Source organism: Brienomyrus brachyistius, chromosome 3 (genome assembly GCF_023856365.1).
Source record: "Brienomyrus brachyistius isolate T26 chromosome 3, BBRACH_0.4, whole genome shotgun sequence".
In the NCBI taxonomy this organism is placed as follows: Eukaryota; Metazoa; Chordata; class Actinopteri; order Osteoglossiformes; family Mormyridae; genus Brienomyrus; species Brienomyrus brachyistius.
This window is the reverse complement of record NC_064535.1, coordinates 34066956-34090621: the sequence shown is the minus strand read 5'-3', so window position 1 is coordinate 34090621 and position 23666 is coordinate 34066956. Positions and strand designations below refer to the sequence as shown.

Sequence of the window (23666 nt, the reverse complement as noted above, 5' to 3'; positions counted from 1 at the left end):
CCCTGATGTTTTGCAGCTTGCAGAGCCAATAAAGACCCAGATGCATCCAATAACAGGCGATATCCAGGTACTCATGTACATTCTCGTGCTTTTACAGTAACTCTCTGTTGGCTGTGGCTCTCATGAATTCTCATTTATAAGGAGGACTGGAGTAAGGTTTCCCTGATATCCTGTCCTCTGCCCTGATACCGCAGATTTTTTTTGTATATTTTTAATTCACAAACCTTGCTGCCTCTAACTTCTGCAATAACAAAGCAGAATAATGTTTACTGTACACCTCCATCGTTTGTTTGTCTCCGTTTTGGGGCTGCTATGTGGCTCGCTAAAAAGCGCCTGGTAAACTTATTCTTTAATCCTCTGCTGCTCTGCTTTCAGTAGTACTGAGGGAAGCAGATCTTCAAATCAGTATTAATGAGTGAAGCAGCACTTAAAATCAGTATTAGTCAGTGAAGCAGTTCTTCCAGTCAGTGTTAGTGAGTAAATCAGTTCTTCCAATCCTATTTCACAGCTTCAAATCAACTATGACCGCAGTCTGGGCAACCTCGTCGTCCACGTCCTGCAGGCAAGGAACCTCTCCCCCAGAGAAGGCGGCGGCTACTCTGACCCTTTTGTCAAGGTGTACCTGCTCCCCGGGAGGGGGTGAGTTCCAGAGCGGGTAACCGTCGTCATTTACGCTGGCAGGTTTCTTTCCGGAGCTTCCTGAGCGCATGGCAGACTGCATGCACGACACGCTGCTGCGCTGCTGCTTGCGTCACGCTGCGGCTCAGTGAAAGGTGAGGGCCATGCCCCTCCTCATGTATTTCTTGAGCGTCACAGCAGCGTCTGCGCATTCTTTGGGTGCGTCAGCAGGGGGCTCTCTCCCTGACGGCATCGGCACGGATACTTCACATGTCTGTCTCTTTGACGACGCGCTTCCTTCGGTCCTTCTGTTCGCACTTTTTATATGTCAGCTAATAATTGTTCTTCTGTAAAACCCCAAATGCCACTGTGCATTCTGGGTACTTGACATGGTTATCTGAACTACTCCCCTGGTAGATTCAGCAGGGGGTGGCACCTGAAAGGTTTGCATTACATGACACCCTGTCCTTTCTGTACAGTTATATGCTTCACTTAATCAAGGGGACTTTATTGACCATTCCCACAAATACAGAGATATAGGAATGAGTTGTCACATATCCCATCATGCTCTCCTATATTAAGACACATATAAAGGTGAGAGTGAAGCTCGGGCTCTGAGCACAGGGTCAGCCGTCAAGTCAGACCCCCAGGGGGGTTAAGTGTCTTGCCCAGAGGCGCAGCGGTGACATCACTGTCAGCCAGTTGTGAATCTGCAGCCTTCCTATCACAGGCGCAGTATCCTAACCCTAACCCTTTTGATTGGTGATAATGCCCCCGCCCCCCCCAAATTGGTCACGGCTTCTCTGTCTGGCCCATGTGGCTGCATGTACAAGAGAGGAGGCAGCATCTCTGCTCCTCCAGTCTGCACAGACCCCCCAGCTCTCATAATGTCTGTCCCTGTATCCGGCCCTGTTTGCTGAATTTATTGCCGAAGTGAGCCCCCACCCCCCCTCACTGCTGTTTTTTTAATCTGTAAATTGCTGCAAACTCAAAATGGATTTTTCAGCCAAGTGATGGTTGTCCAGAATGCCAGGTAAAGTGATGACTTTGAGTTTTACTGATTCTCTGTGGTTGAGCATCGCTGCATGTGCCCCCCCCCCCCCCCAATCACCACGGACCTGGCGCTAACGCCACCGCAGATCAATGTGAACGATCCACTGTCAAGCCTGTCATGCGCCGTCGTCTCATAGCCAATTGGATTCTCCTGTTCCCGCTGTACCCGCCCTTCGCGTTTCATGGGAATGGCCCGTGTGCCTGTCGTGTGCCTGTCATGTTGCTGTCGTGTGCCTGTCGTGTCGCTGTCGCGTGCCTGTCGTGTGCCTGTCGTGTCGCTGTCGTGTGCCTGTCGTGCCGCTGTCGTGTCGCTGTCGTGTGCCTGTCGTGTCGCTGTCGTGTCGCTGTCGCGTGCCTGTCGTGTTCCTGTCTTGTGCCTGTCATGTTGCTGTCGTGTGCCTGTTGTGTGCCTGTCATGTTGCTGTCGTGTGCCTGTCGTGTGCCTGTCGCTGTCGTGTCGCTGTCGTGTGCCTGTCATGTTGCTGTCGTGTGCCTGTCGCGTCCCTGTCGTGTGCCTGTCGCGTCCCTGTCGTGTGCCTGTCACGTGCCTGTCGCGTCGCTGTCTTGTGCCTGTCGTGTTCCTGTCGTGTGCCTGTCATGTTGCTGTCGTGTGCCTGTCGCATCCCTGTCGTGTGCCTGTCACGTGCCTGTCACGTGCCTGTCGTGTCGCTGTCGTGTGCCTGTCCTGTGCCTGTCGTGTCGCTGTCGCGTGCCTGTCGTGTGCCTGTTGTGTCGCTGTCGTGTGCCTGTCGTCTGCCTGTTGTGTCGCTGTCGCGTGCCTGTCGTCTGCCTGTTGTGTCGCTGTCGCGTGCCTGTCATGTGCCTGTTGTCTGCCTGTTGTGTCGCTGTCGCGTGCCTGTCGTGTGCCTGTCGTCTGCCTGTTGCGTCCCTGTCACGTCTCTGTCTTGTGCCTGTCGTCTGCCTGTTGTGTCGCTGTTGCATGCCTGTCACATGCCTGTCGTGTGCCTGTCGCGTCGTTGTCGCGTGCCTGTCGTGTCGCTGTCGCGTGCCTGTCACGTGCCTGTCGTGTCGCTGTCGTATGCCTGTCCTGTGCCTGTCGTGTCGCTGTCGCGTGCCTGTCATGTGCCTGTCGTCTGCCTGTTGTGTCGCTGTCGCGTGCCTGTCGTGCGCCTGTCGTCTGCCTGTTGTGTCGCTGTCGCGTGCCTGTCGTCTGCCTGTTGTGTCGCTGTCGCATGCCTGTTGTGTGCCTGTCGTCTGCCTGTTGTGTCGCTGTCGCGTGCCTGTCATGTGCCTGTCGTCTGCCTGTTGTGTCGCTGTCGCGTGCCTGTCGTGTGCCTGTCGTCTGCCTGTTGTGTCGCTGTCGCGTGCCTGTTGTGTGCCTGTCGTCTGCCTGTTGTGTCGCTGTCGCGTGCCTGTCATGTGCCTGTCGTCTGCCTGTTGTGTCGCTGTCGCGTGCCTGTCGTGTGCCTGTCGTCTGCCTGTTGTGTCGCTGTCGCGTGCCTGTCATGTGCCTGTCGTCTGCCTGTTGTGTCGCTGTCGCGTGCCTGTCGTGTGCCTGTCGTCTGCCTGTTGCGTCCCTGTCGCGTCTCTGTCGTGTGCCTGTCGTCTGCCTGTTGTGTCGCTGTCGCGTGCCTGTCGTGTGCCTGTCGTGTCACTGTCGTGTGCCTGTCGTGTCGCTGTCGCGTGCCTGTCATGTGCCTGTCGTGTCGCTGTCGCGTGCCTGTCGTGTGCCTGTCGTGTCGCTGTCGTGTGCCTGTCATGTGCCTTTTGTGTCGCTGTCGCGTCCCTGTCGTGTGCCTGTCGCGTCGCTGTCGCGTGCCTGTTGTGTGCCTGTCGTGTCGCTGTCGTGTGCCTGTCGTGTCGCTGTCGTGTGCCTGTCGCATGCCTGTCGTGTGCCTGTCGTGTCGCTGTCGCGTGCCTGTCGCGTGCCTGTCATGTCGCTATCGTGTGCCTGTTGCGTGCCTGTCGTGTCGCTGTCGTGTGCCTGTCGTGTCCCTGTCGCTTCGCTGTCGTGTGCCTGTCGTGTGTCTGTCGTGTCGCTGTCGTGTGCCTGTCGTGTCGCTGTCGTGTGCCTGTCGTGTCGCTGTCGTGTGCCTGTCGCGTGCCTGTCGCGTGCCTGTCGTGTGCCTGTCGCGTGCCTGTCGTGTCACTGTCGCATGGCTGCCGTGTGCCTGTCGTGTCGCTGTCGTGTGCCTGTCGTGTCGCTGTCACGTGCCTGTCGCGTGCCTGTCGTGTCGCTGTCGCGTCGTTGTCGCGTGCCTGTCGCGTGCCCGTCGTGTCACTGTCACGTGCCTATCGTGTGCCTGTCGCGTGCCTGTCGCGTGCCTGTCGCGTCACTGTTGCGTGCCTGTCGTGTGCTTGTCGCGTGCCTGTCGTGTCACTGTCGCGTGCCTGTCGCGTGCCTGTCGTGTCACTGTCGCGTGCCTGTCGTGTCGCTGTCGCGTGCCTGTTGTTTGCCTGTCGCATGCCTGTCACATGCCTGTCACGTGCCTGTCGTATGCCTGTCACGTGCCTGTCGTATGCCTGTCGCGTGCCCGTCGTGTCACTGTCGCGTGCCTATCGTGTGCCTGTCGCGTGCCTGTCGTGTCGCTGTCGTGTGCCTGTCGTGTCGCTGTCGTGTGCCTGTCGTGTGCCTGTTGTGTCGCTGTCGTGTGCCTGTTGTGTCGCTGTCGTGTGCCTGTCGTGTCGCTGTCACGTGCCTGTCGCGTGCCTGTCGTGTCGCTGTCGCGTCGTTGTCGCGTGCCTGTCGCGTGCCCGTCGTGTCACTGTTGCGTGCCTATCGTGTGCCTGTCGCGTGCCTGTCGTGTGCTTGTCGCGTGCCTGTCGTGTCACTGTCGCGTGCCTGTCGCGTGCCTGTCGTGTCGCTGTCGCGTGCCTGTCGTGTCGCTGTCACGTGCCTGTCGCATGCCTGTCACATGCCTGTCACGTGCCTGTCGTATGCCTGTCACGTGCCTGTCGTGTGCCTGTCGTGTCGCTGTCGCGTGCCTGTCACGTACCTGTCGTGTGCCTGTCGCGTGCCTGTCGCGTGCCTGTCGTTTCCCTGTCGCGTGCCTGTCGCATGCCTGTCGTGTCACTGTTGCGTGCCTGTCGCGTGCCTGTCCTGTGCCTGTCACGTGCCTGTCGCGTGTGTGTGTTTGTGCCGTTCTTCCCGAAAAGGCAGCTTTCTGCTTCCACATGTATGTCTGTACATACCACGCTCCGGTCCACGACACGTCTCACTTCCAAAACCTTCATTCCATTCGCTACATGTATGTAACGTCGCTGTACTTGAAGGCTCAGAGTGTCACCATGACAGAAAGAGGCTTCAAACTTTATGGGCAGCAAAATAACAACAGTGATAAAAATATATCGATGACGTGTCTTTTTTTTTATATAATATTATACCATTTTGGACTGCTTGACACTGCTTACTAATGATTACTTTCTTGGTTTCTACTGGATGAACCAAGGCTATGACTGACAGTTCAGGATAATCCCGCCTATTTTGGCTTCCATTGGATTAACCCTGGCTGTTATTGACAGCTCAGGATAATCCCGCCTATTTTGGCTTCTATTGGATAAACCCTGGCTGTGATTGACAGCTCAGGATAATCCCGCCTATTTTGGCTTCTATTGGATCAACCCAGCCTATGATTGGCAGCTCAGTAAAGTCCGACCTACCTTGGTTCTGAAGTCATGTAAAAAGTGTCTTTTCATGCATACATGTATTTATTTCTGTTGTCTATCTGTCTCTTCTTGCAGTGCTGAGAACAAAAGACGGAGCAAGTCTATGAACAAAAGCCTGAACCCAGAGTGGAATCAGACGGTCATTTACAAGAACATCCACCTGGAACAGGTGAACTACGGGGTTCTGTCTTTAGTGGTTGTGCGGGTGATCAGTCTGCCAGATACTGTCACTACAGATTGTTAAGGGATGTAGAGGCAGCACTGAACCAGCTCCATTCTCCAATAATCTCACTTTAAATATACCTTGAATATACTGTGTAAATACACTGTACAGATCTGGCTGTCTGTCTGTTTTCTGTGGGATTCATCCCTCAAGTCTTAACTTAAACTTAACTTTGTTTACCGTATGGCTTTTCTGCTGACCCCATGTGGATTCCTTCTCTGGCCAGTTCGCTTTGTTTATTAGGGCCCCGCTATGGGGGCGGGGCCAGGCTGGGGGTCAGTCGGAAGGCGGTTCCGCGGTTCCGCCCCCGCTGACTCGCGAGGCACGTGTCGCCTTCCATGTTAATTAGCCCTTGATCTATTTGATGTCTGAGTGCAGAACTGCAGTCTAGGGAGATGAAGGTTCCTCCTGCAGACACAGCGACCCCTGCAGGGGCACAGAGGTAGTGCTCATGCCTGACGGCTTGCTTAGTGTGATCATTGCTGTCTTCACTCACAGCTGAAAAAGAAGACCCTGGAAGTGACCGTGTGGGATTATGATCGCATGGGCTCTAATGACTTCCTGGGTGAAGTGAGTGCCTCTGCATGCATGCTATTTTCTTTGAAGGAGAATGTTCTTAAGGTTCTTTTCCGCAGTATGTCGTGTAACAAAGCCTGACCCAGTCCTGTATTACGGTGGATATATCACTGCAGTGTTTGATTGTTCATTCACACACACACACACACACACTAGGGTGGGTTTGGTCAATTTGGGCCCCCAGTGTAGCGCCTGTTCATGGCCAGCAGAGGGCACACTGCATGCATGCGCACACTTATGCCGTGACTCCGCTGTTCCCGTGGCTCCAGGCGCTGATCGACCTGTCGAATACAGTGCAGCTGGATAACACTCCCCGGTGGCTGGCCCTCAAGGAGCAGGGCGACGTTATCGACCACAGCCGGGCTCCCACAGGCCAGAGCGCACTGGGGTCTAAGACCTCCGTCATCAAGAGCCGGAGCCATGGCGTCTTCCCTGATCCGTCCAAGGGTGCGTTATGCCTCCAGTGGCTGCCCTGAAACACCATATTTTACAGTTTATGCTGAAATCCAGTGTGGTTTGCTATAGCAGTGTACAGCTGAAAGAGCAGGGTCAGACTATCCCTGGAGAGACGGGGGTTAAGGGCCTTGCTCAGGTATGAAATAATATGAAAATTTAATGTGACCAAAATAATCTTGGTTATCAGTATTGTCACGCTATTGTGAAAATGTGCTGAAAATGTTCAAAAAGTACAGATACTCAAACTGAAATAATTTCACCAAGTTTTATATTGAAAACCACAAGTAAACTTACTGTAGCAGCACTTTATGTTTGCATAAACATTAAAATAATAACGTAGCCATCTACATGAAGTATTTGCTGGTCTGTACTTGACACACCTCTCTGTTGAATGCACCAGAATCTCCCCCTGGTGTCAATAAAGTTCATCTCATCTCATCTTAACATAGAACAGTTTTATATTGTTAAACATCTGTCAACACATGAAAACCATGTAGTGCATTAACACTAAAAATCACCAGAGCACCTCACTGCCTTCCACACTGTATTCACTGACACTAAACAAGCCCATGATGCATTCTGTACTTGCGAAACTGCATCTGGGAGACTGCTGCTAATTTCGATTAATGCTGAACAGAATTCAATGTGTGTGTTTTTTTTCTTCACGGTAACCAACCACGGTTTTAATGACAATTAAAATTTGAAACAGTGATACTAATCGTCAGAAATTTTACAATGGTTTACTGTGAAATCAGAAACCATTTCAGCACTTATAAGGGGCCCAACAATGAATTGCTGATGAAACCCTGGGATTTGAACCAGCGACCTTCAGATCCTGTCCTAACCCACTGAGCTGCACACTGTCCCCTGCAGTTTTGATCTCATTTGAGGAAATCGACTCACAGTGCTGACAGCCAGGAAATTGTGAGACGGCAAAACGGTACAGTACAATCGACACTTACAGACAGACCCAGAATGTGGGATTGGATAGTACAGAACCTGTGTTCTGGGCTGTCACTGGCTGAGGTACCGCGGCCACGTCACTGTGCAAAGTAACGTGAGTCTGCTGACTGACAGTCCGCTTCCGGAGGGTTTGGATTTGCTGCACGATACCACAGTAATTCGGCAACAATTTGGAGCCTGTAGGAGGGATCTCCTCGGAGATGTTCCGGACAGCACTGAGGCAGGCTGCTCTTTATCCCAATTTGAAGGGTACTGTCCTGGACCTTGGGTTTCTCTTTCAATCAGATGCTAGTTAAATTTAGCTTCCTCTCCAGACAGAGAGGCTCGCGGCTCCTCTAAATATAGCTACTGGTGGGTGGGGAAACAGTGGAAAAATGAGAGAACTGCTCCCGTAACCACCGGAATAACGGATGCTACTGGGAGCCAAGCAGGAAGCGGAGCGGCTAACGAGCTGCCCTCAAGTGTGGAGGCAGGCCCGGGACCCGAGAGGTGGCGTTAATGCAGGCTGGAGTGAGGCATCTGCACAGAGTACTGTGGAGTACACCAGGGTAAATGGGAGTAAACCTTGTCCCAAGCAGTATAGGACTCAGACTGCCAGTCCAGACAGGACACACCCCACAATGTAAAAACACTGAGTTATTTAACTGTGGTAGAGAGCCAGGGGTAAACAGGGGCAAATGCCCAGAGGTGGAGATTTCAGGTCCAGAGAATTCAAATCCAGACCAAGATTTTGTTTCAACCAACCACTTGAGTATAAAGAGTCACTCAGAGTACTCAGCTGATTGGTTGAAACAAAATGTTGGTCTGGATTTGAATTCTCTGGACCTGAAATCTCCGCCTCTGCTAATGCCACACAGAGTGGGAGGCAGGAGTCAAGTTGCTGATCATGGTGTGTAGCAGCACCACCCTACTACAGTAATAAATTAGGGCACTGCCTGTGAACAGAAGGGTGCCGTTCAAATCCCCTGTGGGGCCCGTATGAAGTCCACATTAAGCCTCTGTAAGGTCCGTTTGAGGTCCATGTGGCTCATTATCTCCGGCTCTGCTCTCTCAGACATGCAGCTCCCCACTATCGAGAAGTCCCACAGCAGCCCCGGCAGCTCAAAGTCCTCCTCCGAGGGACAACTCCGCTCCCACGGTCCATCCCGCAGCCAGAGCAAGAGCAGTGTGGGGCAGCCGCTTCCAGAAGAGCCCGTGCCGGGCACCGACCCGACCATCCAGCATCTGCGCACCCAGCCAGGTAGACTCCCTTCCACGGGGGGGGGGGGGGGGGCATCCCAGCATTTACGACTGATGAGTCTGGCACGCCAGGTGACCCTGCCCAGCCCACGACGCTGTCTGTTTAAATCCACTCTGTCGGCTGAGTGATCAGTCGGCCCCAAGAGAATAAAAAAATACGTAACTTCATTCTGCGAAATAGTGATAGTATGACAGACCAGTAAATGCTGCTTTAAACATCAGTGGTTGATGTGTGTCTAAAAACACTTCAGAAATTAAATAATCCAATTTCCCAGTATGCATCCAGGCCAGAAATAGAGGACCCTGTTAGTGTGGATGTACCTGCAGGCCCACCGCCAGTCAGAAACTCAGAATAATTATGTAGACGGACCCTTCTGATGCTCTCCCCACAAACTACCGAGCAGGCTGCTTTCCATTCCGGCCCTGCTCTTTATTAATTAGGCATGACTGAGGAATTCATCTAATGCATCCCAGTTTAAAGTACCTTTATGGAATGCATCTGTTGAGGGTCTTTCAATCACATGAAAAGCAAAAAATAGTATGTCCTCATTTGTTAATTACATTTATTTTTTATCAGTCCTATAGTTGATTGTTGAAGGTTTATGGACAAATAATAAGCTATATTTACATTAGAAAAATAAGCCGCTTAGAAACTTCAGAGCAGAGGCCGGACAGGGAGCTGGTTATTCATACTGAGGCTGTAGGCTGCTCAGCGTTCAGCATGAACGTGACCAACACATGCCTCATCACTTAGTTGCTCACCAGTCACCACTCCTGACGACGTGCCTGTCTCCTATAACGCGACTCGTTGCTTAGCAACTTGGCAGTCATTGCTCCTGACGCTGTACCTGTCTCTCATTACGAGCCTCATTGCTTAGCAACAAGGCGGTCATCGCTCCTGACACTGTGCGTGTCTCCCATCAAGTGCCTTGGAACTTAATGACTTGATGGTCAAAGCTCCTTATATTCTGCCTGCTTCCCATCATGTGCCTCCTCACTCAGCGACTCGCCAGTCATTGCTCCTGATGCTGAGCCTGTCTCCCATTACGTACCTCATCACTCAGTGCCTCGGGGGTCATCTCTACTGACACTGCAGCTGTGTCCCATCATGTGTCTCATAACTTAGTTGCTTGGCAGCTATCGCTCCTGACACGGTGCCTGTCTCCCATCACTTCTGATGCTGTGCCTGTCACCCATACAGTGCGGCCCAGCCAGAGGACACCCGGCAGCACTGTGAAGAACACCTCCATTGTGAGCACCTTCGCTGCCACCGACCTCAACCTGGAGGAGGAGGACGGTGCCGATGCTGTAGACAGCGCCATCTTCCAGGTCCCACAGATGTGAGTGCCTCGTCCGATAGGTTTCCCCATAAACACAGACTGTTACTAGGTTCCATGTTTAAAAAAAAAAAAAGAATGAAACACATGGTACCATCTACATGAAACATTTGCTGGTCTGCACTCAACACACCTCTCTGCTGAATGCACCAGAATCTCCCCCTGGTATCAATAAAGTTCATCTTATCTTAACATAGAACTGTTCTAAATAGTTAAACATCTGCAAGCAGATACGTGTGGATGACTTACATGATGATAATGACGGTAATATGATGAAACACAGTCACCGTTTATGACACTTTGTTAATGAAAGTGGTTGTAACTGAAATGGTAGCACTTTAACATGCCACTGTTTTGAGCAGTGGGAAGACCATCCCAAACGGGACAGATGGCACGCGGGGACCTGACCACCTGGGGTCTGCAGAAAACATAGGTAAGTAAGCAGATGATGGTGTCAGCATCTTCTGGAAGGGTGCTCTGCCTTTATCCCCTATGTGTCTCCATAATTGGACAGTCCTGTGGGCCACTGACGGGAGCGAACACAAATTATATGGTACTCTGGGTGACTGGTAGGCATGAGCATGAATTGGTCAGTCCTGTGGGCGACTGACCGGCACAAGCACGAATTGGAAGGTCCTATGGATGATTGACAGAGGGACCACAAATTGGTCAGTCCTGTGGGCGACTGACCGGCACAAGCACGAATTGGAAGGTCCTTTGGATGATTGAAAGGGGAGCATGAATTGGATGGTCATGTGAGCCATTGACAGGCACGAGCACAAATTGGAAGGTCATTTGGGTGACTGACAGGGGGAGCCCGAATTGGATGGTCCTCAGCTCAGCACTTTTAGTGTTTGACAGGAGCAGGCATGAATTGGCTAGTGGCCTACTGACAGATTTTGTATAGGATCCATTTCAGTCTTGGATGGTTAAGATGGTATTTTGCTCCATTTGATGTTAATATTGACATTTTGAGGAACTTGCCCTCTGGGTCATAACCCCTGTGTTGGCTTTATAGTTATTTGTGCTGTTATTCAGAAGTTTGCTGCCTTTGTATGAGAAGCTTTTTTCGAATGAACCCTGACAATAATTTGTGTACATGGGGGGGGAGGGGGGCATGTGCAGTTGGGGCGGTCGAGGTTGGGGGGGGGGGGGCTTATGTGGGAGTACGAGCTCGTGTGCAGCAGGAGAGCCAGCTTGCGGTCTGTGACAGATACAGCATGCAGTGTGTGGCTACGTTAGGAGCATCTGGTCAACTTGATTTTACCAATCAAGTGGAGGCAGATCATGCATGGAAGTGCATGGACTCACATACTGTAGTCATCCATTATTATTATTGTTATTATTATTATTATTATTATTATTATTATTGGGGTGGTAGTGTAATGAAGCCTTATAATAGTGATGAAAATAATGCTGGCCAATGATGTCACACATATCACTTCTGGAAAGCCACGGGTCTGCTGAGTTTGTGGTCACACTCTGGTGAGTGGCATCATTTGCCTCTGGCCGTTCTTTTAAAGATGACCACTTGGGATCAGTGATGCTCCTGTAATTTCCGGTTTTCTCGCATGCAGTGTTCGCCAGAATGACTCACATGAATGTGAAAGGTTGAGTCATCAGTGTTTGAAGCCTTGCAGACTTTCTGGGTCTGTGAAATGTGACAGTTATTACTGAATTCAGCACCAGCAAGTTTATAAGTTTATGCCGCTGCAGGTGGGGGGGTTGGGGGTTGTAGCCAAAACCTTTGATGTTCTGCCCACAAAAAGCACCCTTTCGCCGAGGGCTCTTTGTGTTTTTCCTAGGAAATTTGATTCACTTTAAAGGTGCTTTTCTGAGGGTTTGCAAGCAGCTCAACATGCATTTAAGAGCTGCCATGAAACGTTTTGAACAGCCAGGAGCCTCAATAGGCTGGAGCAGAAGGTCTCCGTGGAGGACCTGTCCTTCTCCGCATGACAGCTTACGCAAACAGCCTGGTCAATGGCCACATCAGGGACGGAAGCCCATGTTCCCACTGAGTGTCATCGTAAGCTCACTGCCGCCTCACTGTCGGCAGGTAAGACGCAGGCCATGGGGGAAATCAAGGTGGCCCTGAAGAAGGAAACAAAGACGGAGGGCGAGCAGCTCGTGGTGGAGATCCTCCAATGCAGAAACATCACCTACAAATTCAAGTCTCCAGACCATCTCCCAGGCATGTGTCCCCACGAGAGGTTCTCCCAGGCTCACACGAGTGATGGTGGGCTGCTCCACCCTGCCATTCTTACACCATTATAGACAGCCGAGAGCATCTTCTGAAGCCTTTTCTATCTGCCCTTGTCCTCCCGGCTATTTTGGGCCTGTCTGTCAGCACAGAGGTGTCTCACTATCTTTCAATGGTTCTCCTGAGACAGATCTGTACGTGAAGCTGTATGTGGTCAACGTGGCCACGCAAAAGAAGGTGATCAAGAAGAAGACAAGGGTGTGCCGGCATGACCGCGAGCCCTCCTTCAACGAGACATTCCGCTTCACCCTCAATCCTGCGGGCCACTCCATCCAGGTACTACCATGCGAAGTGCGTCCAGTGTTAACCCCTGCTTTTACACAGTGCCTGTGGGAGTGTGTGTGTATGTGTACGCTGATGACCTGGCATCCCAGCCAGGGTGGACCCCCTCTACGGCCCTGATGGATGGATGGATGGATGGATGGATGGATGGATGGATACAGGGAAAAACCCCACAGTGCCATCAGCATAAACACTGAGAATAACCAGGTGTAACATTCAGGATTGTTACTGGTGATTTGAAGCCTCTATAACAGAATGGAATCATGGCCAGAAGACTGTAGACTGCCGCCCAGATAGGGGCAGTGTGCTACTGTGCTGTGCTTCATCTTATTCCCCCCTCTCTCTTTCAGCTCTTCCTGGTGTCCAATGGGGGTAAGTTTGTGAAGAAGACTCTGGTGGGAGAGGCCTACATCTGGCTGGACAAAGTGGACTTGAAGAAGAGGAGTGCTAGCTGGCACAAACTTCTGGCCAGCTCCCCCCAGAGCCACCCCTAGGGGTCGCCGCTGCACGGCAGGGTTCCCCCTGGGGAGGGGCAGCGACAGGGATCCTGAGCTGCTGGGAGGCACTGGCACCTTGTGGTGGGGGCAGACCGTAATGGGGAGGCAGGGATCTCGGTCAGCTTTCCTGGTCTGTGAGTGTGTGGAGTAAACAGAGGCTCAAGAAAGATGGCGGTTATGGGGGAGGAAGAGAGGTAGATGGATGGAGGCAGAGCAGACTACACATCTCATCCCAGCCATGAGTCTTTCTTTGGATGCACGAGAAACCATACTAGCAGATGCCAGGCTCCGAGTAGGAGCCTGAGGCTAAAGGGGGCACGTGCGCAGGTGCCCGCCCATCTGGCTCCGAGGTGCCCGGGTACGAGGCGGTGTGCTCTCATTGTGCTCCCCCTGGCCTTACTCACAGCATTGGGCTCCCAGTCTCACCATCTGCGCCCGGCCTGTGCGCAGAGCGCCTTCCATTCATTCTAGTGATCGTCCGTCTAATAATCCTGGCTCATACAATGTATATACTGGACAGAGGCGATAGATTACCAGGGAAGGTTATGTCTGACTCGCAGGCTAACTTAGATAGGCACATACTTAACAAGAATATTATGAATGCACATGTAGAGGTAGTGGTTGGGTAGCTATTTGCCTACAGACGGTTGACTTGCTGGTTCAGACTATCAGTCTGTCTTGTAGGATTGGATCATCTGGTTCTAATTTCGTTTAATGTGACATTTAAAGCACAAAATCTTACATTTCTTATTGTACTATGAGTCACACTTAGATAATTTGCACCTTGAACTGAATGAGAGGTACTGCTCTGTTTGTCTGTCGACCAAATAGATAGATGCTACAGTAAAACTTAATCTATTCCTACAAAAGCTTTTTTCCAGAAAAGAGGTTCTTTTGAAACGCGGGCTGTGGGCAGAAGCAGTGCGTGACGTCACAGCGAGCTGCCTTAGTGGCAGAGTTGCCAGGTCCGCAGTTTTCCCGCCCACTTGAGCTATTTTGAAAGTACAGTTGCGGGTAAATATTAGGAGGTCGCGGGTTGCGGGTACTTGGGCTGCTGTCATGATGTCTGCGGCAGCGGACTGTAAAGGAAACAGAAATTAATCATTATCAATGCAAGTGGCTCCTAATGCTGAGTAACAGTGAATCGCTATAGTCACCGAAAGTCAGGGACGGACGCAGACAGAAAGCAGGGCTGCCAACTCTCACGCATCTGCCGTGACTCTCACGCGTCTGCCGTGACTCTCACGTATCTGCTGTGACTCTCACGCGTCTGCCGTGACTCTCACGCGTCTGCCGTGACTCTCACGCATCTGCCATGACTCTCACGCGTCTGCTGTGACTCTCATGTGTTGGTTCTCATGCAAGCAATCTTATTCCCTAATGCACATACATGTAAATGCGTGTGCAGATTAGTCTCGAATTGAAAGTCTAAACTGAAAGCCAGCTGGAAAAGAGAGTGTGTCTATGTGACATCATTGTGTTTAACTGTGGTTTTAAAATGTCGAACATTTGAATGTCATCAGCATGCAAAATACTGGTTTATTTCTTTGAAATACAGTATACTTGAATTTCAGATATTGGGCTAGTTTCAGCTTCCGTTGGGCGGATTTTAAGCCAACCTTGGGCTGGAGAGTTTTGCCGGACCTGGCAACACTGCTTAGCGGCCCTTGAGGTCGCTGGCGCTGACCCAAGGAATCCCAGGGCGGCGTCTTACTGGATGTGTTTTGCTCCCATGGTGGATGGTTATGTGTGTACATTTCGAAGGAGGTGGTGTTAATTGTATCATAGTCTGTGATTGTTAATTGCTGTTAAAAAAAAAAAAAAGTCTATTTAATAATGTCCTCTCCGGTGGTCGCCCTGCTTGATCCCGAGATGAATCCCGTCTGGGGGCTCCCGGAACCCTCCCGACACACGACCCTCGACATATTTGCCTGTGTACGATTTCCTTCCTGTCAGTTACCGTGAAACGTCACCGTCGTATCCTGGGATACCTGCACCTTCCAGACAGTGACCGTCAGTTTTTGTTCTTTTGTTATTTTGCTAGTGGTAAATCGTCTTATGGCCGAGCGTCTGATTTTGCGTGTGCCAATCTTATTTTAAAACCAAATCCATGGGTTCTATTGGCGTATTTTGCGACCCTTCTATGCAACATGGCAACGATGCCTTTTCTTAACAACTAAAAACAGCACATGCGTATATATAACTATATATATATAACTATATATCATTAAATAATATATATGAAATGGTTCTATATTATTTGAACAGAAGTGCTTATTGTAATATTTCCGTTTTTTACATTCTTGCTGGGTTTGCGTGAAGTGCGCTTTCCGTTCTGTATTCCCACCTTTTCCACATTTCACTTCCGTTGTTCCATTTGGCTGCTGAGGTGACGCAGTCACACGTGTGACATGCATGATCCTTCCTTTGCAGACATATCACTCACCTCACGGGAAGCGGCTTTCCGTCTCGTAATACATTTAAGCATAATTAGGCAGCGAGTCCCTCCACATGACCCATAAAACGTTTGTGATCATGATCGTGAAAATGTGAAAAATCACCAAGCGTTCCTTTTCAGATGTATATGCGCTGAATATGTTGGTCCGGTTCCAATGTTCCCTCACGTTTCCATACGTCCATTCCTGTTGTTGTTCCAATGTTTACTAGTGAACAAAAAAATGACAATAATAATTATATAACTGTGAGGAAAATGGTTCCTACATGTAACCCTGTAAATACCTTGCATTGTTTTTATACCAGAGGACATTTTATTATTTATTTGGTCTGCCATTGAGCATGTGAATGTGAAAACTCATTTCAAAGCAAATATTTTTTACTGATCTACGTGGTCGCCCATGGAGCGAAGCGATAACCCCGCATTTTGGCTAAAATGAGTGTAAAATCTCAACCCAGGAAGGTCTAGACATCGACGCCCAGGACAGTGACACCGCCATCAGCTTGTGTCCGCGCGCTCGATATTGCATGTGTCCTTGATGGTTTGTTAGTATTTTTGCTTATATGTAAAACAAAACAGAATGAATGGGGAGAAAAACCACATGTATGTAAAGTGTACATGTATGTAAAGCAGTATTCTCACTGTACATGCCTGTAAAATTTGTCTGGGTTTTCACTAGATGTAAAATGGTTATGAGACACTTTGAAGTCACGGTTATGTGGTTGTCCACAGGATGTATTGAGATTTTATGCAAATTGTGCTGTAAAAACAGCTGTTTCCCATGAGTCTAAATAATAAATATATATTAAATACATTTTGCAGTTTGCCGGTCATTTAAAAGATTTAGTGTTGTTATGCACAGCTCCGTTACTTTATCGTTGTTCTGTTTAGTCCAGAATGAAACCCAGAAAGTGCACATTGACTAAGAGGCGGAATGAGCGATAAACCCTGGATTGGATGAGAAGACTGCTCGGTCAGTAAATGTATAAATGCTTCCTATTGCCATAAAACAGACATTGACTGACAGCACAGTGTAACCACACCAACACTCTAAGGGCATTGCTGTTTAACTTCACATCCATACGAAATAAATACGGAGGTTTTGGCAGCCGACTCTACTGCAGAATGCTGAGGAATGCCTTCAGGTTGAAAGCTGCACTATTGAAATGGCCACAAGGTGGAGATCTTGGGTAAGAAAATAAAGAGCTATCCTTTCGGACGCACCGGAGGCACGCGATTCTAGAATACGGCATTTACGTACGTATCCGTCTTATGTTACCAACCTCGGTTTGTATTGAAGTTCCATAAATATAATCTGAAGTGTGCTGCAACACGCGACTAGCTTGGTAATTAATTACCAGGAAGAATTACCTAAACTTCAGATTGATGCGCAGTGCACCTATAAAACAAATAGACCTTACCTGCTCTGCTGGGTTCCTAGGCCTATTTCACACATTTTTTAGGTAATCCCAAAATAGTTGGGCAAAAATAATTGCTCCAGTTGTTGTTACCTAGTGTCCAGGAGTATTTAGTGGTTGCGGCCTTCAGCCAAGTCGGCCATGATGAGCTCAGTTCCGATTGGTCGCTGCTTCAAAAGCTCTTGGGCTTGCTCAGGCTGCTGGTTCCAGTGCAAACTGGGAATGATGGGATAGGGGTTGGAAACCGTGGGGGGTAGGGGGGTGCTTTTCCCAGAGAGGTTTAGTAAAGTGTTAAGTGCTTATGTCTGTGTGTATGCATGGGGGCAATGCGGAGCCCCCACCTGGATGATAAAATCCTGTTATTTTAACACTGTGGGAACATTTTGTCAGTCCCCATTAGGGAAAATTCAGTTTCATAAAAAATGTGTGACTGCGATCATAAAACTAAAAAGCCTTGTATTATATTTGGTTACTTCTGGTTAAGGTTAGGGGGCTGGGTAGGGGTCTTGTTAGGATTAGAGTTTTCCACATAGAAGGTTTCCATTTAGCTAGGTACACCAACGTGTGTGTGTGTGTGTGTCTGTGTGTGTGTATGTGTGTGTGTGTCTGTCTGTGTCTGTGTGTGTGTGTCTGTGTGTGTGTCTGTGTGTGTCTGTGTGTGTCTGTGTGTGTGTCTGTGTGTGTGTCTGTGTGTGTCTGTGTGTGTCTGTGTGTGTGTGTGGATCACGGTGCCATTGTAGTGCCACCACCGGCTTTCATCCGCTACACCTGCTGTGTTTTGTCCTGCTCTTTGTGACGTCAGCGTTGAGGTTTTATTGCCGCATGTGTTGCGAGGAGCACAATGAAATGCTTGTACCACAGTTGCTAGGTAGGGGACAGTTGCATGGGGGGAAAGGAGACAGTGGAATGAAGGATGCTGCTACTTATGCCATCTCCCATTCCACACTGTTACATTCTGCTCGGTGTCCATGGCAATAGGCATGGACAACCTTCAATAGCTTCTATCAGTCGACATCAAAGCATGCTGGGAAGTCATGATGTCCCCATCTTGTCGGTTCTGTGGGAATCCATAGCTTTAAGTGTTGCCGTGGACGCGGCATGGATGCCACGGTAACAGCGGCAGCCAGTGAGTCATGTGACCCTCTCTCATTTCCAGTTATCCAGAGGTGCTTGTGAGGTTTTAGGTTCAGGACTCCCCCATCATGGAAAAACATGACTCCCCCCAGGGAAATAAACTGTGCTGAGTAAATGTAAAACTGTGACATGTCATGCCACAGGTGCTGAGCACAACATTATAATTAATGGTTGTCCGATGTTCATGACATAGGAACTTGTCATATCAGGATAGTAAATGAATTAGCCGGCTTGCCACATGTGTAATTAAATTGTCTTAATTACTGTAATTGTGAGTACTTACTGTGAAACACATAGTTAAATATGTAATTAAATTGTCATGATTGGAGTGAAATACAATGCATGCTCTCCGAGTTCCATGTGAGTGTCTAGTTCTGGAATATCAGAGTATCAACATCAAAACAGAAAGAAGTTCCCTCATCGCGGTTAGACTTCATCCGAGGTCTGTGTGGACCCCATGCCTGACAGGGTCTCGGTCCTCGCTGATCAGGTCTGTCCACACAGCACTCTGGGGGGGGGGGGGGGAACTACCCTCCAAACCAGCCCAGCCACACAGGCACATATTGGTGCCACAGTCCGGAACATCACACTCTGCGTCCTTCATAACGACTGATCTCTTTGATGTCGGGGACTATCTGTTCCAGCGTTAGATGCGATGTATGTGTTAGATTTGCACAACAGCCATTTAGCATTATACAGACTCTCCTCTACTGGCGAACGAGATACGTTCCGAACGCCCGTTCGTTACTTGAAATGTTCGTAAGTCGTTATTCGACATCATTTTAAGGGTATACGCAAGTACAAAGAACTAGGATGCTGGGAGTTCGCACGCTACGCTGCTGTGCGGCGGGAGTAGCGGCCAGAGGTCGTACCAGGTGGAATTGGCCGACAAAAAAAAAAATTATGTTGTGGACAGGAAACGGGAGCCCAAGGAACACAATATGTCGTTTTGCACAATTCTCTTATTATTTTTATTTTTTACTATATTTGCATATTTTATTACAATTTTTTCCTTACAAATTTATTGTCTTCTTACTTACGTTATCCTTTTCTTTCTGTGCTGCTAGACAAAGAAATTTCCATCCACATTGATTAATGAAGTTTATCTTTATCTTATGTGTAATATGACTAGTGTGTGTCTTCTTGATATTCTAGAAAAGTACTGACGGACATTACAATGTGTGGCTACAGGATTGTTAGCGTTGCTATGTGACGGTACCATGAAGGTAAGTTAACACTGCAACGTATCAGCCGGCTGTTGATATATTGTGCAAATACATTTTTCAGCGCTGTGATGAACAAAGCAGAAGAATGAAGTAAAATGAGCTCGGTAAAGAAACTTCATTCCTGTAAAGGGATTACATGATGAAGCGTCCTTTGCTGTGCTGTGGCACTTGAAATGAATCTTTTATTTAATGGCAGAATTGGGAAACACAGTCATAAGAGCAAAATGTCTGTGAAGGGCACAGGAGGAAGTTGTCACTATTAGCAGGCCATGTTGTTTAAGCTCATGTCTTAAATATCAATTGACCACTGACCCTCTTTCCTCTGGAGCCAAAATTGTTTTCAATGTGCCTGTTAGAATGCTAGTACCATCTGCAGGAAGTAGGGGGCGACAAATATCCGAAGAGGAAGCTGGTTTCTGAACTACAGACCCACTACACATTATATTACCGTGCAAAGTTCCTCAGTTTATGAACAGTTTCCTTCTTTGCGCAAATCATCCCACACTACATACTGTACTGTGTGATGTCTAAACAAAAAGCTAACCAACCATCATTCCTTTCTAGTGAATGAAATGTATCCTGCTGTTTTTAGTTCTCGTATTTCTTTAAGTAATGGCATCATGTGGAACAGGGTACTTTCAATACATCCAGCTGTCCAACCACCATGCTTTCCAGTTAGCAACTCCTGTTTCTCTGCAGTGATGGCTGAAATTAGGCTTGACAATGAGTGTGATTATCACACACGGTCATCGTCTGCCCTTATACAGCCTAATAGTTCCAGCATTTTCTGGGACATTTCTGCCATCTCCATCTAGCTCCAGTATGGAAGAATAAGTGGTCTACTATCTAAGCACATCTGTTTTCTCTTGTACCTGAGTATGTACTGGCTCTGGATGGAAGTGGGGGCAGATCTTTGCTCCTCTAAAGAGGTTGGAATTTGAAATGGAATTAAGGCATTACCTGCTGAGGTCAGTGTTGACGTCTTTCCCTTTTGATCACCAGGACCCCCTAACATTCTCTTCTTCTTAAAGGGCACCTTTCATCCCTGTTATTTGTGACCACAGACGATGTGGACAACATGAGCATCCAAAGAGCCCTGCCTGCTTATCCATCCCCTTTAACCAAGCAAACATATGGTTCTTGTGCCACGTTCTGTGCACCAAACATCCCGTCTCTGTCTGCGCTGCCTTTCAGCCTCACTCGTGTCACCTGGCACCTTCTGTTCAACACATTGTGTCATGAATTTGAGCTGGTGGATTTCAGGAAAGGTGAGCACCTGGGTAACGACGTCGCATTTGAAGCGTGGAGCCAATCTGGGCCCTCAGTGAAAGGACCTTCTGCCAAATTCATAGATAATCACCATCATCTGACTGTGAAACGGTGAAGGAAAAGAAAGAGATCTGCCAGGATCTCTGTAGGGGACTCTGCCGGAATCTCTGTGGGGGACTCTGCCGAGAACTCTGTAGGGGACTCTGCCGGGATCTCTGTAGGGGACTCTGTCAGGGTCTCTGCGCAGGACTCTGCGGGGGACTCTGTTGGGGACCCTACCGGGGACTTTGCGGAAGGACTCTGCCAGGTACTCTGCTGGGGACTCTGTCTCAGAGTGGCCAACGGAGTCGTTAGCTTAGTGCACCCATAGAACCAGGCCAGCCAAGTGTCTGCCATTGTTCCTGCTAAGGCCTCACTTTCATCCTTTGTATTTCATCTCTTGCTCTGAGGTGATTCTCCATGTCTCCAAGCTACGGATCTGTTCCGAATATCCACAAGTGCTGTTCTGAGGAGAGAGACGGTTGCTAGGTAACAGATGAAAAGCAAATCCAATGGCATCCGAGCTGGGAGACCGCACCTGGTTGCCCATGTGCACCCACCAATGTTCATGCCATCAAGAACTCCCTGATCAGCCACACCCCTGTTCAGTCACACCCCTGATCAGCCACACCTATGATCAGTCACACCCCTGATCAGCCACACCCATGATCAGTCACACCCCTGATCAGCCATACCCCTGATCAGCCACACCCCTGTTCAGCCACACCCCTGATCAGCCACACCCCTGATCAGCCACACCACTGTTCAGCCACACCCCTGATCAGCCATACCACCTGTTCAGCTGCATCCACACGTCCTTATTTCATTTTCTCCCCAGAAAAAATGAAATTTAAAGTCATTTGTGGAAAATGTACCCAACATTCAATAGTATCCCATTCAGGGTGTCCCCTGCCCTATGCATTGTGCTGGACTGGGAGGGTGTCCCCTCCCTTGTGGACTGACATCGAACACCAGTTCTATGTTTTATATCAGGTTCCCCACTTGGTTCTGGATTGTTATGCTACAACTGTGTGTACGACTTGATGGGTTTAGAATGTCCAGTGGTTGTTTGCGGACGAGAGGTTTTTGGGCTCCGTCTTGTGGGACTAGTGCCGGTCATTGGGGTTTACTCCTGCTTTGGGGGGCAGATTAGACCACTCTCTATTTCTGACTTGGGAAATGCATGTTCTTAGATTAACCATTTTTCAAATTCTTCATTGTTATTAATCCAATTTAACTTTGCAAACTTTCAGTTTGTTTCCACTCTTTTGCCACGTCCTACTAGCCAGTAGTGATAATCTATATCCCATATTTTGTATGGATTAATAAACTGACCTAATAAACTGAATATTAATATCTTAGATAAGTCACATTGGTGCTTGTTGCAGTATATAAATGCAGGTTTTGGCTTTTCTTCCAGAATGAAGAGCTGGGCCATTTGACCAGAAAAGATGCAGAAATCTGCCCTTCTCCTGCTCAGGGGTCTGTCATCTCTCTCTGTATGCTTCGTGTTAGAGGAATATTGCCATAAACATGACGTGATACTCTTCCCTGTCTCAGAATATGAAATGAGCATTTTTCTGCTGTAACATTATGATGCTGGCACATCCCTTCATTTCAGATCTGCGCAGTGATTTGTTGGACTGGATTCCACCTGCTTCTCAGTACAAGCTGAGCTCCTGCGGCCTGTTTGATTTTCCCAGAAGCTCCATCCCCCCAAAATGAATAGGGTGCTGATGACCCGGCTGCACTGGCAGAGAAGCCAAATGCATCGAGCTATAGGAAAGCAAATGGCTTCCAGACATCTCAATTCTGACTCATACTGAATTTGGTAGACACTCCATCATCATTTTTTTTTCTGTAATAATTTTCAGGACATCATCTGAAGCAATGTATTTGCCTTGTCCTTTCAACAGAGCAGCAATGCAAAGTTTTATTACTGCCGTTATAGCATTGTTATTACAGTACATCTGTGATTACAGGCCAAATGATGCAGGTGTCCAACGACGAATGCCATTTTAAAAGGTACAAAGCACCAGCCGAGCTATACTACTATATACATGATTCATGCATCAGAGCAGGGGTAGGCAGCCCTGATCCTGGGGTGCCACTGTCCAGTCACTTTTCTATCCTACCTTCTGAGATCAGGTGTGGTGCATCAGAGACCAGGTTGGATGAGAAACCTGCTGCATACTACTACTTAAGGATAAGGCTTATCTACCCCTGTATCAGAAACTACTGATCAATATCTCTTCAAATATCATTAAATGCATTGGATTCAGCATGAGCAGAAAATTTTTATTTTACATATTTCAAAGGGTTTCATGTGATAACTGCTGAACATAAACACTGAATTTTGTAAATCTTAAATACAATGTTCTAGATTACCCAGAACAAGTGGGGCCCAGATTTGGGGCTCTATGTAGAGCAGGCTTAGGGTAATATTCTCATATCCATGGGGGAAGTGCAACCAGTCTATTCGATAAAATTACTGAAGCAGGTTACATTGCATTATGAACCGCAGGAAAGTTTCCATCAAAGAATCGCAAAATTGGCTGTATCCTTACAGTGAAGGTCACCTGATGGCGCGTGTCAGAGCTGTCATGTTGGCCTTGTGAAAATACAGTTAACCAACAGAACCAAAATGGAATGTGAGTGATTGTTATCCATTTGTTTCTTTGTTGTTTGTTTATTTATGTATTTGAAAAGTTGGTTTTGGAAACGGATGTAGAGAAAACAAGTGTTTTTTTTTTTTTTCTTTCAGTTTTATTGAGAAAAACGAATGAACAACAGTTAAGCCTGCTTCTGCTCCGACCCCGCAGTCGCCGACAGTTAAGCCTGTTTCTGCTCCGACCCCGCAGTCGCCGACAGTTAAGCCTGTTTCTGCTCCGACCCCGCAGTCGCCGACAGTTAAGCCTGTTTCTGCTCCGACCCCGCAGTCGCCGACAGTTAAGCCTGTTTCTACTCCGACCCCGCAGTCACCGACAGTAAAGC

The 23666-nt window shown here is 48.7% G+C and overlaps 1 protein-coding gene across 21 annotated transcripts in view; it reads left to right on the top strand.

The window, feature by feature from the left end:
- The window catches only part of LOC125738026 (protein piccolo-like), a 52806-nt gene extending 36406 nt beyond the window's left edge, over positions 1 to 16400 (top strand). For 19 of the 21 annotated variants that reach the window (XM_049006500.1, XM_049006493.1, XM_049006488.1 and 16 more), the window contains 12 exons: positions 17 to 67; positions 509 to 639; positions 1625 to 1651; positions 5374 to 5467; positions 6020 to 6091; positions 6367 to 6544; positions 8571 to 8756; positions 9957 to 10095; positions 10455 to 10525; positions 12149 to 12283; positions 12483 to 12628; positions 12985 to 16400. In XM_049006500.1, the coding sequence (XP_048862457.1) occupies positions 17 to 67; positions 509 to 639; positions 1625 to 1651; positions 5374 to 5467; positions 6020 to 6091; positions 6367 to 6544; positions 8571 to 8756; positions 9957 to 10095; positions 10455 to 10525; positions 12149 to 12283; positions 12483 to 12628; positions 12985 to 13128 (1374 nt within the window). In that variant the 3' untranslated portion in view covers positions 13129 to 16400. The remainder of the gene's footprint in view (positions 1 to 16; positions 68 to 508; positions 640 to 1624; positions 1652 to 5373; positions 5468 to 6019; positions 6092 to 6366; positions 6545 to 8570; positions 8757 to 9956; positions 10096 to 10454; positions 10526 to 12148; positions 12284 to 12482; positions 12629 to 12984) is intronic. The other 2 variants (XM_049006482.1, XM_049006480.1) reach the window with 1 other exon arrangement.
- The last annotated feature ends 7266 nt before the right edge of the window (positions 16401 to 23666 follow it).